Genomic DNA, 12,644 nt, shown 5'->3' on the forward strand with positions numbered 1-12,644 from the left:
CTCCACTCTGAGCATGATAAAATGCTAGAGCTGTTTTCCAGAACTTGTCACAACTGTCTTCCCAAATAGCTTTTTGCCACATAGAACCTTATTCACTCAAAGGCTTCAAGGTGCCAACTTCATGGTGCCTGCAATTTGCAGGAAGATTGCACTGTGGTGTACAAAATGCTGTGCCTGGGTGGTTCACAGAATGTGCCAAAGTCAAATTCTGCAGCCCGAATCAATTATGCAAATCACTCTGTTTGTTTACACTTTTCACAGATTTTATTCTACTTCTATGAATAAAGCATACTTTGTGCCATGACAACTGGAACTCCTGTTCAGCCCCATCCCAGTTTGAGATTCCACTAGACTTTTGACCAGCCATTTTCAATTTTGTCTCCAGTGGTTTATGGATTAGAAAGCTGCTTAAAAAACACAGAATGCTGAGATCCTCAGGATACTAAATTCTGCATCAGATACCAAATTCCCCATTTGTGCTGTGCAATGACACACAGGGAGACTTGTATGATAACTTTGTATCTGCCACTAACAGACACAAGTCCCTGGGTAGATGTTTCAAATATATCCAAAACAATGGCTTCTCATCACCTGCCCTCATCTTATCATTTGAGATCAAATGAGACAAGAGACAGGTAAGGTGGTGTAGACACTGGGTTACGCTTGTATTAGGGACCAAAAAAAATGTTTGATTTCATGTTGCCTTATCTAGCCCAACTCCATCATTCCCACTTTGAATCGCTCCTCACAGATACAACCCTGAAAGGTTCTGGGACAGGCAGCTGGAGGTGTATATTCAAAAGCACTTAGCACCCACAATATACATTTATTTTTCATTGCTCTAGCCATCTTGATCAGAGGACTATGCCAACACTTCCTGCACACATATCCTGACAAGTACATATTAACCCTATTTGCTAACTTCTCTTCCTTGCCCACACAGGACCCAACTTGAGCTCTGAGTGAAGCTGAAATGTAGCTGGTAACACAAATCCTTTGGCGCAAAAATTACTTGGAGTTCATAAAGCTGTAAAGAAGGTAAAATGAACAAGAGACAAAGGCTGCTATCCTAATCCCACTTACCTGGGGGTAAACTGCATTGAATTCAGTGGGATTTACTTCTTGGTAGAAATGGCCAGGATTGTGCTGCAAGTACCTAGCCCTGCTTTGTTCTCCTTTTCACTCCCCCACCCCACCCCCACCGGACGCTTATCTGAAACGGCAAAGTGCCCATTTTGGGGACACAGGAAGTAGACGACTTCCTAGGCTTTAAACGCAGTATTGGGGAACCTGTGACTCTCCTGCTGGATCAGGCCAAAGGCCTTCCTGTTCTCACAGTGGCCAGCCAAATGCCCAAGGAAGGGCCACGAGCTGGACATGAGCGCAATAGCCCTCCATTCCAACAGCAGAGGCAGAACACAGCCATTATGGCTAATAGCCATTGATTGCCTTATCCTCCCTCCCTTGTCTAATCCTCTTTTAAAGCTCTCCAAGTTAGTGGCTGCCACTGCTTATTGGGAGAGCGTATTCCACAGTTTAGCTATGTGAAGAAGTATTTTCTTTTGTCTGTCCTGAACCTTCCAGCAGTGGCATAGCGTGGGGGGTGCAGGGGGGGCCGGCCGCACCGGGCGCAACATCTGGGGGTTAGGGTTAGGGGGTGCAAATCCACGGGTTAGGGGGCACAAATTACTTGCCTTGCCCCGGGTGCTGACAACCCACGCTACGCCACTGCCTTCCAGCATTCAGCTTCACTGGATATCCGTGAGTTCTAGAGTTAAGAGTGAGGGAGAAAAACTTCTCTCTTTCAGGCTATCAGGATAATGGACATCAACAGAGGCTATGAAGGGCACCAAAATGTATGTGCATTGTATGTAAATGTGGGTGTCAGCTAAGCATGCTTTGGAGCCTGTTGATTCCTTAGCGTGCTTTGGCACATGTGATCAACTGTGAGTAAATGAGACTGAGGAAGTGGGCTATCTGCAAGCTTGCATGGTCTCTCATGAAAGCAAATGTTGAGTGCCTCCTCAGTGTGCAGGTGTGAAAGTAAGCCCCAGACACCATAACTGCACATGAGAATGTGTGCACAAATAAACTTTGTCTGTGTTCCATGTGAGCAGGCAACAGGCTTTCGTGAAATGAGTGCGATTGCACCAAGAGTATCAGCAGATTGCATACTACAAATGAGCTGACCCTACATTACAAGTCTAGTCATCAAATACTATCTGTAACTTTCTCAGCAACCCTAAATCCTGGCAATATCTCAGAGCAGGACAAGCTCAATTTATGTAGTACCCTCACTACCCTTGTGTCATTGTTCTCCAGTAATCTTGAATATTAGAAGGAGAAAACAGTCTTCTCTGTCATGCAAGGAATTGGACTTTCACTAAGGCAGATTCAGATATACAAATAAGAGCTCCCAGACCATCTTCTGGGGCCTCTCTCCCAGGAATTCCAGATGAGCATGTGAGTGCATACCTCTGTGGAGAAGGTGCACATGTGGCCAGTTCAGATATTATAATGCAAGCATGGAAAAAGAAGAATGGGAGCATTACTTGTGGGCCCTTTGTTGATTTATTCTCATAGCATCCAAAGGGCTCGATTCAGCATGGACTCTCAGCCTTTCTGAGCCACCTCAAAGTGCACAAGGATCATAGAAACAGGCAATGCTCTTTTTCCATAACATGCAACTTTCCCACTTTGCTGTGACCAAGTTATTAGTCACCTTGCGTGCTCCCTCCCCCAGAAAGAAAGTCATAGCACTGACTGTGTACAGAGAAATGCATGTATATACACGTTGTAAAGAAATTCAGTTGTCTAGAACATCTAGCCTCCCTCATAAGCGAGACCAGAAGGTGCCTAAAAGGGAACAATCTAAAAAGATTCAGTTTCACAACAGCAGGAAAATGGAAGAAAAGGATAATGGGAGAGGTATATCATTTCAACATATCTGGAGCTGATTAGCACTCCCGAGAAAATCAGGTCACTTCACTGGACACTGACCCCAAGTCCTGCAGCTTTATGCTAAAGTAGGTAAGCAGGCTACTGAGGGGTAGAGAGAGATAACATATATAGGCAAAACATAACAAAATCTAAGCAATCCAAATAATGCTGGGAGTCGCACCACCAGCAGCAGCAGCAAAGGGACAGCCATTTGCCTCCAGGTAAACACACACACACACAAGCTTTGTGCCACCTGCAGGAGACAGCAGCAAATGCCACTTGTCTAGTCTGGCAGTCAATATGAACAATCGGTATCCACTTCCTTTGCAGACAGGAAGCAGAACAGCTTTGTCTGCATCCCAGCACCTCTGTGGCTTACATCATCAGTGGATTAACGGCTAAACACATTCTGGAATCTGCCACCACCACCAGAGTCCGAGAGGAGAGCCAAGGGCCCCCCTGCCCAAAGGTGACAAAATTATGTGCTCCTCGCCTTGTATCCTAGCTCAGAGATGCAGGTCCTGGTGGAATATCTTCACTGGGAGCCACACAGGCACTCGCAGAACCCAGCTCCATTGCAGGGAGTCCTGGTAGCTGGGAATCTCTTTCCAAAGAAATAACCTGGCCTTCGGCTCTGGCCATGAAACCCGTAAATACCAGGGCTGGGTCTCAGATCTCCTGCAGGAAGTCGACAGGGAAGAGCCCCACCTTGCGGCCAGTGTAGACTTTCACGTACCCATTCAGCTCCTCACCTTTCTGCACCACAATCTATTGCAGGATGAAGGAGGAAAGGGGAACAGGTAAGAATCAGGGCCAGATTGCTATGTCACATGCTATTATACTGTTGCCACCTCTCCCAGAGAGTGAAAACAGCCATTGCTCATTTCTGTAGGTCTGAATACCTTTAAAAGCAGCCACAGAGCAGCATGTAAAGCTTTGCTCTAAGCTAATACAATACACAAAGAAACAAACAGGTGTTGTCGTGGGGCTTAGAACCACCCGGATAAAGGCTTAAGATCCTGGATCTGGAGGATCCAGCTGGTGTCAAATTCTGTGCCTGGACTGTTGAGGCCACATAACTCCAGTGCTGGAAATCTTGCACTGGCTGTTCATACATTACCAGACCAGGTTCAAGATTTGTGTGTTCTTGTACAACTTGGGTCCAGGATACCTTAAGAAATGCCTGACTCCTTAGCTCCTTCAGATCTCCAGAAAAGTCACTGTTAGTGGTCCCCTATGGCTCGAATGCACAGCTTGTAAATACCAGGGTCCATGTGTTCAGTCTTGTGGACCCAATTTTGTGGATGAGATTAGATAGGCAATAAAGCTTAATAAATACGATACAGGTAACATGAAGTTGAAAACTACCTGTTGAACTTCCAGTGCCTCATGAGGACCTTTTGATTCCAGTAGGCATCTTAAACAACTTCTGATTGTACAGTTGGTTTTAAATTTCATGTTACCTCTATTGCATTTGTTAAGCTTTATTGTACAGTGTTTAGAGACTATTGTAATTAAGTGGTATATAAATTGACAAAACAAATAATAAAAATCAAAGTCATGTTCAGTTTGGTCCTAGGAGACACTTGGGCTGGATCTACAAAAGCGTTATTAACAATAATGTAATATAACTCACAATGCAGTTTTCCATCATTGAAGGCTCACTGCTCTACAGCGTCCTCTGGTGTCACATTTTTATAATGCATTTCTAATGTTATAACTGATGAGTGTAGTGTTAAATGCCTATAGTGTTACAGTAAGGGCCTAAGCAATTGGATCTCATGGAAGAGAATATTCAACACTGGGAAAAGTGTCACAAAAGACACTTAAAGACTCATTTCAGTCTATTTGTCATGTCTGAATGATTCTAACATAGACCACAGGGGCGAGGGTGTGGAGAGACAGAAACGGGCAGAGAAGGGAGTCGTTTTTTCCGTTCAGTGTACAGAGCTGGAAAATGCAAAACTGTTTTGAGCATCTGGTGTGAAATGGCCCAGGAATTCTGGAAACAAAAGTGTGTAAGGGCTGGTAGGGTTACTTCCTGTTTCTGGATCTGGTTTATGGGGCTAATAATGAGAAAGAGAAACAAGGTTGGAAGAGCCTCTTTCAGATGGAGAGCATGGAGAGAAGGGTAAGATAAGCTACTGACTGTTAGCAGTGTTTCTGCTATTAAGTGGATGCCAGGGTGAAGGTTCTGATACCAGTAGTCAAAAGACCCCAAAAAACTATTCTGTAGCCATGCATGGGTTTTAAGACAGCATGGGAAGTATTTGTTTTTGGGTGGATGGGTCATGAAACTTCAGAATGGCCTCTACAGGTCAGATGATTGAGCCACTATTTTCCTGCCTGCTCCACAACATTTAATCCAAAATTATGCCACAGTCAGTTAGGAACACTCAAGAATTTCATTTGGTCTGCATTTTTTAAAGTTAACCATCCCTGATTTGCAATTCCCAGATGGATATGCAGATTGGAGCCCAATTATCCTTTGGTTTTCAACACTTCTCTGAATTTTGCAGTAAGGTTCTTGACTCAGGAAATGTACAAAATGAGTATAAAAATGCGTAAATAATGTAAATTCCCATGTATGTGTTTTTGTTTTTAATGTAGAAATGCATAGAATGAATTTATGAATGACCATATGTGAAACTGACTCAGATTGATTCATCCATTCCTACTGTAAGAGTGGCAGGCAGCAGGGAGATAGGGTGTTAATTGTGAAAGGATAAGAGTTGCCTCCAAGTTACTTACCTGATCCTTTTTTAGTGTGATCTGCCCAATCTCTTTGTTGCCCACAAAGGACCGCATCACTTTGTGTACCCGTTCTCCTGCACGTACCCGGATAATAAAGTTTGGTGGGAAGTATCCAATTTTATCGCCAATCTCTCCAATCTTCTTGCCCTAGAAGAGTGCCGCACGTGGGGTTAAGGTGTAAAGACGTCAAACCACCATAAAGCCACATTCTTCTGCTTGCCACTAATTAGGACAGTTCAAATGTATTTAAACATTTAAAGCAGCAGTGGTGAAAGGGGCAGGAGGTACAGGGCGCAGCACAAAAGTTCCAGGGTTTGGGAGCCCCTGGCAACATCCATAGTTAAACCAGTTTACATTTACCATGTGAACATGCCCTGACTAGCACTGAAGCGGTAGATAGAAGCCCATAACTCAGATATCAAGGGAGTCTGCAAGTCAACATCAAGGGGGATAGTTCTGAAACCACAACTGAGACAAGCCCCTAATAATGTTTGTGGCCCCACCACTTACTAAAGTTATTTTTCTTTTGTACAAACACTTTTGATCAAACACTTTCCCCTCAAATGACCAGATTTGACCCTGAAGCTGAAACACAAGTTATCTTCTGCTTGTTATGTATCTTCCCTGCCCCTCCATGGCACATCTCCTCAAGGCAGTCAGCTCCCTTTTCTTACCCGCCACCATTCTTCATTGGAGTCGTCGACAATGGCAATTTTGTCCCCCGGGCTGAAAGAGAATGAGCTTGGAGTTAAAATATCGCCACAAATGATGGTAAACCATACGTTCCAATTTGCCCACAGAAATTCTGGAGTCTTGGACAGGTTTATCTGTCCCCCAACCTAGGTACTTGACTAAGACCGGCCCAAACAAACCTCCCCTTTTATTGCTACCACCACTCAGCAAAGCAAGGAAGTCATGAGTGAACATTGGTAGTTGTCTAGCACTGCCATATTTATTCTTCTGCACCACACATCACAACAAGACCCAGTAGGTGGCCTTAGTGTAAAGGCATCAGCTGGGATATGTTTTGGGTGGGGCTCTGCTCTCCTCCCTATTTTTGCCCAAATCTGCACATGCAATGCCGTATTTTCATAGCACCCTGTTATGTACTGAGTTGAATAGGATCCAAAATGCAGCAGTCTGATTGGTCCTAAAAGATTAGGATTTAGAATGCAGTAGTCTGATTGGTCCTAGAACAATGCAGCAGTATGATTGGTCCGCAGGAGCCACCCAATCCAGCTCCAGGTGGAAGTGAATCCACAATCTGATTGGCCTACAGGAGAATCCCGGAATTAGCCAATCACGTGCAGCCCACTGTGTAAATAATGTATATAAAGCAGATATTGTGGGGGAACTTCCATTCCTCCTCACCACTATGAGCTGAATAAAGAGCATGAAATCCACTCTTGACTCTGAGTATATTTCACACCCCATGAGAAGCTGTTCTAAGATGGCTGTCAAGCTGTCAAGTCAAATCCCAGCATTCACCTCCCCATGTGGAATACTGTCATTCACTCAGGATTAGAGGTTCTTGAGGCAGAACCAAGTATGTCACCTTGAGCTCTTTGGAGAAAAAGTGGCATATAAGTGTAATATTTTTTTTTTTTTTTAAGGAAATCCTTCAGTGTGAAGTAAAACCTGACAATGGATCTTTTGGCTCAGCTCCTCAGTTCTAACTGTTCATTACATTTGCATCCCACCCTAAAGAATCAATGTGTGTTTACTGAGTTGAAGAGCTTTACTTTCTCCCTTTCAGCTGTGATCTTTCAGATGTTTTCCCCAGAATGGCAACGGTATATTACTGAGGGGAAACTGAGTTTACATTTTACAGTGGTGCCTCGCAAGACGAAAATAATTCGTTCCGCGAGTCTTTTCGTCTTGCAATGTTTTTCGTCTTGCGAAGCAGGGTCCGTCGCAACTGCGCCTCTTCAAGCGGCTTTAAGAAAAAAGCGCAAGACGTTTTCGTCTTGCGAAGCAAGCCCATAGGGAAATTCATCTAGCGAAGCAACGCAAAACTGAAAAACCCTTTCGTCCAGCGAGTTTTTCGTCTTGCGAGGCATTCGTCTTGCGGGGCACCACTGTAACCTGGCTCCTCCAAGCCATTTAAGTTAGGGCTTTTAAAGTCAAATCCAATATTATGAATTGGGTCTGGAACTGCCCAACTGGTACAGAATCAGCATAGCATGTTTTGACCGTCTAGCTTCCATGAGCAAGCAAGCAGTCACATCCTGCGCCAAGTGAAATGGTTTATAGGTGACAGCCAGGAGTAACCTATAAGATCTAGATTCTGTTGGCATCAGGTTGGCTAAGGATATGAGAAATACAACCCAAACATTTCCATGCTGGGACTTGCCTCTGCAAGACAGTGAATTCAAGATCAGCTGAGCTTGGTAAACTCTGACCAACACATACAAATTCCAAACCACTTACTGAAAATCTAGGTCATCCTTCTCCAAAGCTCTGAAGCGATAGAGTGCAATGAAGTAGTGAGACTGCTGGAACCCAGGTTGCTGCTTCTTATTCTGTCCAAGGGAAGAAAGGAGCCCATCAAGACTTAAGCAGTGGAGTTTAGGAGATCATCGAGGAAACCCAAGGTCTCTTCAAGGTTCAAAAGGAATGGCCTATACAAACACTTCCCAAAATCCACCCTGGCCACAGAAGCTGGACAGTTGTGCATTGCAAAAAGAGTGATTTTTGCACCACCTAAAACAATGACTCCAATGTGCATAAATGCAAATTTAGAAATAATGACTATAAAGAGCAATACAATACATCTCATCGTAGTGGGGAAGACCAAAAGTGATTTGTGCGCCTGCTCAGTCTGCTCACCAGGTGCTGCAAATGGTTGATGGGCAACTTCAGTGCTTCTATTCTTTAGTTTTATGGTTCTTTATCTTGAAATGAGACTTGGACAGCCCTCAAACAGAGGACATCTCCCAAGAGAAGACTCTCCACTGGCAGTCATTCAAAATAAAGGAATGTGTCCTGTGAAGTAGGACACAGAGCCACCTCCCCAACTGCCAGACCTTCAGTGGTGCAGAATAACTGCCCCAGAGAGTTCAAGCAGCTCCTTGCAAGCAGGAAGAACCAGCCCCAGGCAGCCATGTGAACTGGCCTCCTCACAGTGCTATATACTCTGTCCCTGTCCAGTTTGTAAAAGTATTTCCATAGTAGCAGCCTTCAGTTAAAAAGACTCCAGGGCAATTTGCAACAATAAATAAAAACCACAGGGAAATCAGGAAAAGGCAGTGCAGTAACAGCAGATAGCAGAAGGTGGGGAAGATAAACCAGGGGATTTCTGGCTGTGGAGGAGGAGGAGGCTTGTGGGTTGGTGTGGACGTGCCTCATCTCAGTGCTGCTGGCACCTCACTTCAGGAAGGGCACACATTACACCCCCACCTCCCAAAGGGGGGGAAGGGGGCAGGCAGAGTCAGGTACCTTATCATCAGGGGCATTCTTCTCAGCCTTCTGGGCTTCTGGATTTCCTGGACACAAAAAGAAAAAACCCAGCATTCAGATAGGGGCATAAGTAGGGAGAGAAGGAGATAAAAGAAGAGTGAAACTCAAATTTGTCCACTCCCCAGGCATCACTACACTCTCTCCTGGTTGAGTTTTCAGGGCCTAAAAATGAGGAATCTATATAGTGAATCTCTCCAACTCACCATTGTTGCTTTTACTATGCTTATTACCCTTACGTACAAGATTGCAGCAGTTCCCAGTTTAGTTCTCTGTGCATTTTATTCACCCCTGCCTGCCTTTCCATGTTCTCTCTCTCTCTCCCCCCCTCCCCCCTCTCTACTAGAGACCAGCACAAGGAAGACAGCTACTCTCACCAGTATTACAGGTGCCAAGGTCGGCGCCGCCATGAGAAGAGGTGAAGCAATTTGCCCCAGGTGGCAGAGCCGCCCCACTCCAGTATGGCCGCAGCCAGGAGCAAGGATGCTGCTGCAGTGGCAGTGCAGGCGTGGTGGCAGGGGCAGGAAGCGTCAGGGAGACAGCTGCAGGGCGCTTTGCCCACAGTGTCAAAACATCCCGCACCCCCCCCCCTTGACAGGTGCGGCCGACTGCCATAACTGCAACAGCCATTCAGTCAAAGGAGAAGAAGCAGAACATTCGGTCGTGCTTCTGTCTCTTCTTTCCTTTCCTGTTCTTCCTTCAGTGCCAGAAGGCAGCAGCCCCAGTCTATCCACTCCTGGGCTAGTAAGGAGAGGGAAATGGTGGCCCTCCATTAGGGGTGGGCCGCTGGGTCAATTCTGGTTTCTCTCACTTTGTCATTTTTCCAGTCTTCAGTTCTCCACATTTCTACATTAATTGCAATTTATTTATTCTGAAAAGTAATTCATCAGCATTTTAGTGTGAATTTCTTCTAATATAATGCATTTTGAATGTTATCTTCTCTATACAGTGGTACCTCGGGTTACAGATGCTTCAAGTTACATACGCTTCAGGTTACAGACTCCACTAACCCAGAAATAGTACTTCAGGTTAAGAACTTTGCTTCAGGATGAGAACAGAAATCGTGCTCCGGCAGCACAGCGGCAGCGGGAGGCCCCATTAGCTAAAGTAGTACTTCAGGTTAAGAACGGACCTACGGAACAAATTAAGTACGTAACCTGAGGTACCACTGTATATGCATTTTTTGCACTTTACCCAATATATGTTGTTGTTTTTTTACTCATTACTTGGCTAGAGAACTGCTTTGTAAATTTGAAGGACTGTAGATTTCAAAGTTTGGCTGTACTTTGGTTCCCAAATTATCTTGGAGTTTGCATTTACATGTGAACGGATTCAATTTTTTTGCCCCATCCTTAAGCGACAGGGGGAGGGAGAGAGAGAGAGAGAGAGAGAGAGAGAGAGAGAGAGAGAGAGCTGTCCCTGCAGGACACCTGTTCCTGTTAGCATTGCCTTGAGGAAGACACAGACAGCAGCCACTTTCTCTGCAGCCTCATGCAAACATACACCCACTGGCGGAGGAAGAGGAGTACGGGGGGAGCGCACGGCCCCCGTCAGTGCGATCCCAGTGGGGTGCCATCGTGGCTGTCCCCCTGCCAGCGCTAAGCGCCCCATCTGCCCTCCGCGACTCGACTGCGTACACCCACCCACCCATGTGCCCAGTCTTCCAATTCATCAGAACAACAAATAAACAAACTGTCCATTTATAGTCTTGTTTGAAATTTTATGCATTCTACCCCTAAAGATGTCTGTCAGTGTTTTCCTACTCCAAGAGTGCCCTTGGCTGACCTGCAAAGAGAATCCAGCTTATCCCAGTGTTTATGGCAGTGTCAGAAAGCCCAGGAAATAAAACCTGGCACAAGTTCCAAAAGGGTTTGGAAGAATGCCACCCTCCATGATAATCACTAGGCAATATTGTCCCAAATACTCAATATGTCACTCCCTTGGAACCTAAGACTTGTTCAAGATGAGTTCACCAACATTTGAACTGAACATATTTTAGGTAAACAACAGCAAGGGCTAACTAAAATGATTAAAATTATGCAAGAAGTTAACCCAACTTCTGCACCAAGACGAGCTGGATATCTCCATCTACATAAATTATGTAAAGCAAACTGGCACACATTTGTTAATTTTGCACCATTCATTCTACAGGTAAAGTGGCACTAAAGGAAGGTCCTGAAGTCCAACTCTTCAGAAATCCCAATAAGACTCCTTCTGGTGTGGTGAAGGGGAGGATGCAAAAAGTCCCCAACATATCCATATGGAACTGGGAATGTATACTGTCTGAAATTCTGTAAAGTTTCAGACTTTCTAAAGCTTTAGACTTTCCAGGGCCCAGTCAGTGCAGACAATACTAAATTAGATGGCGCAATGGACCAACTTGGTATAGGGCAGCTTCCGATGTTGTTCCTATATCTCAGCCCCTATGTTTTCAAGCTTATTTTTGCACACATAGAGGCTTGGAAGCTTGAGTGTGGGATGCTGCTCTTAAAATCAAATCCAAGCTTCTCAGTATGCCAAACTACAGTGGTGCCTCGCAAGACGAAATTAATTCGTTCTGCAAGTTTTTTCTTCTTGCGAGTTTTTCGTCTTGCGATGCACGGTTTCCCATAGGAATGCATTGAAAATCAATTAATGCGTTCCTAGGGAAACCGACTTCAGACCAGGTCCGGGGACAGTCTGTCCCCCGACCTCTTCTGAAGGCTGGGGGGGGGGGAGGAACAAGGGCTTTTCTTCCCACACCCAGCATTTTAAAAAACCCCGGGACAGCGGAGGGCTTCTCCGCTGTCCGGGGCGATCTTAAAATGCTGGCGGGCGGCATTTTAAAATCGCCCCGGGACAGCGGAGGACTTCTCCGCTGTCGGGGCGATTTAAAAGCCCCTGGGAAGGCAGGCAGGGGGGACAAAGACTTTTGCCCCCCGCCAGCCTTCAGAAGAGGTCCTGGACCTATTCTGAAGGCTGGCGGGGGCGAAAGTCTTTGCTCCCCCCGCCTGCCTTCAAAAGCTGTCCGGCCCAGGCTTCCCGGACCTTTCCGCCAGCAGCGGCAGCGGAGACTTGCCGGCATGCAGAAGCCTGCGCGCAGCGCGCCCAGGCTTCGCGGACCTCTCCGCCAGCAGCTGGCGGAGACTTGCCGGCATGCAGAAGCCTGCGCGCAGCGCGCCCAGGCTTCGCGGACCTCTCCGCCAGCAGCGGCAGCGCTGCCGCTGCTGGCGGAGACTTGCCGGCATGCAGAAGCCTGCGCGCAGCGCGCCCAGGCTTCGCGGACCTCTCCGCCAGCAGCGGCAGCGCTGCCGCTGCTGGCGGAGACTTGCCGGCATGTCGAAGCCTGCGCACAGCGCGCCCAGGCTTCGCGGACCTCTCCGCCAGCAGCGGCAGCGCTGCCGCTGCTGGCGGAGACTCTCCTGCCTTCAAAAGCCGTCCGGGATAGCAGGAAGCGCTTCCCTGCTATCCCGGACTGCTTTTAAAATGCTGGCGCTGGGGAGCAAAGCCTTTCG

The 12,644-nt window shown here is 46.4% G+C and overlaps 1 protein-coding gene across 7 annotated transcripts in view; it reads right to left on the bottom strand.

Moving 5' to 3' along the window:
• Positions 1 to 241: 241 nt before the first annotated feature.
• Positions 242 to 12,644, bottom strand: part of STAC3 (SH3 and cysteine rich domain 3) — a 31,794-nt gene continuing 19,391 nt past the window's right edge. For 4 of the 7 annotated variants that reach the window (XM_083486731.1, XM_083486735.1, XM_083486737.1 and 1 more), the window contains exons 8-13: positions 9,133 to 9,179; positions 8,125 to 8,216; positions 6,369 to 6,420; positions 5,692 to 5,841; positions 1,730 to 3,708; positions 242 to 1,577 (exon numbers count right to left, since the gene is read on the bottom strand). In XM_083486731.1, the coding sequence (XP_083342857.1) occupies positions 3,610 to 3,708; positions 5,692 to 5,841; positions 6,369 to 6,420; positions 8,125 to 8,216; positions 9,133 to 9,179 (440 nt within the window). In that variant the 3' untranslated portion in view covers positions 242 to 1,577; positions 1,730 to 3,609. The remainder of the gene's footprint in view (positions 1,578 to 1,729; positions 3,709 to 5,691; positions 5,842 to 6,368; positions 6,421 to 8,124; positions 8,217 to 9,132; positions 9,180 to 12,644) is intronic. The other 3 variants (XM_083486732.1, XM_083486736.1, XM_083486733.1) reach the window with 1 other exon arrangement.

This window comes from Podarcis liolepis (genome assembly GCF_965112155.1).
Source record: "Podarcis liolepis genome assembly, chromosome: 2".
Classification (NCBI taxonomy): Eukaryota; Metazoa; Chordata; class Lepidosauria; order Squamata; family Lacertidae; genus Podarcis; species Podarcis liolepis.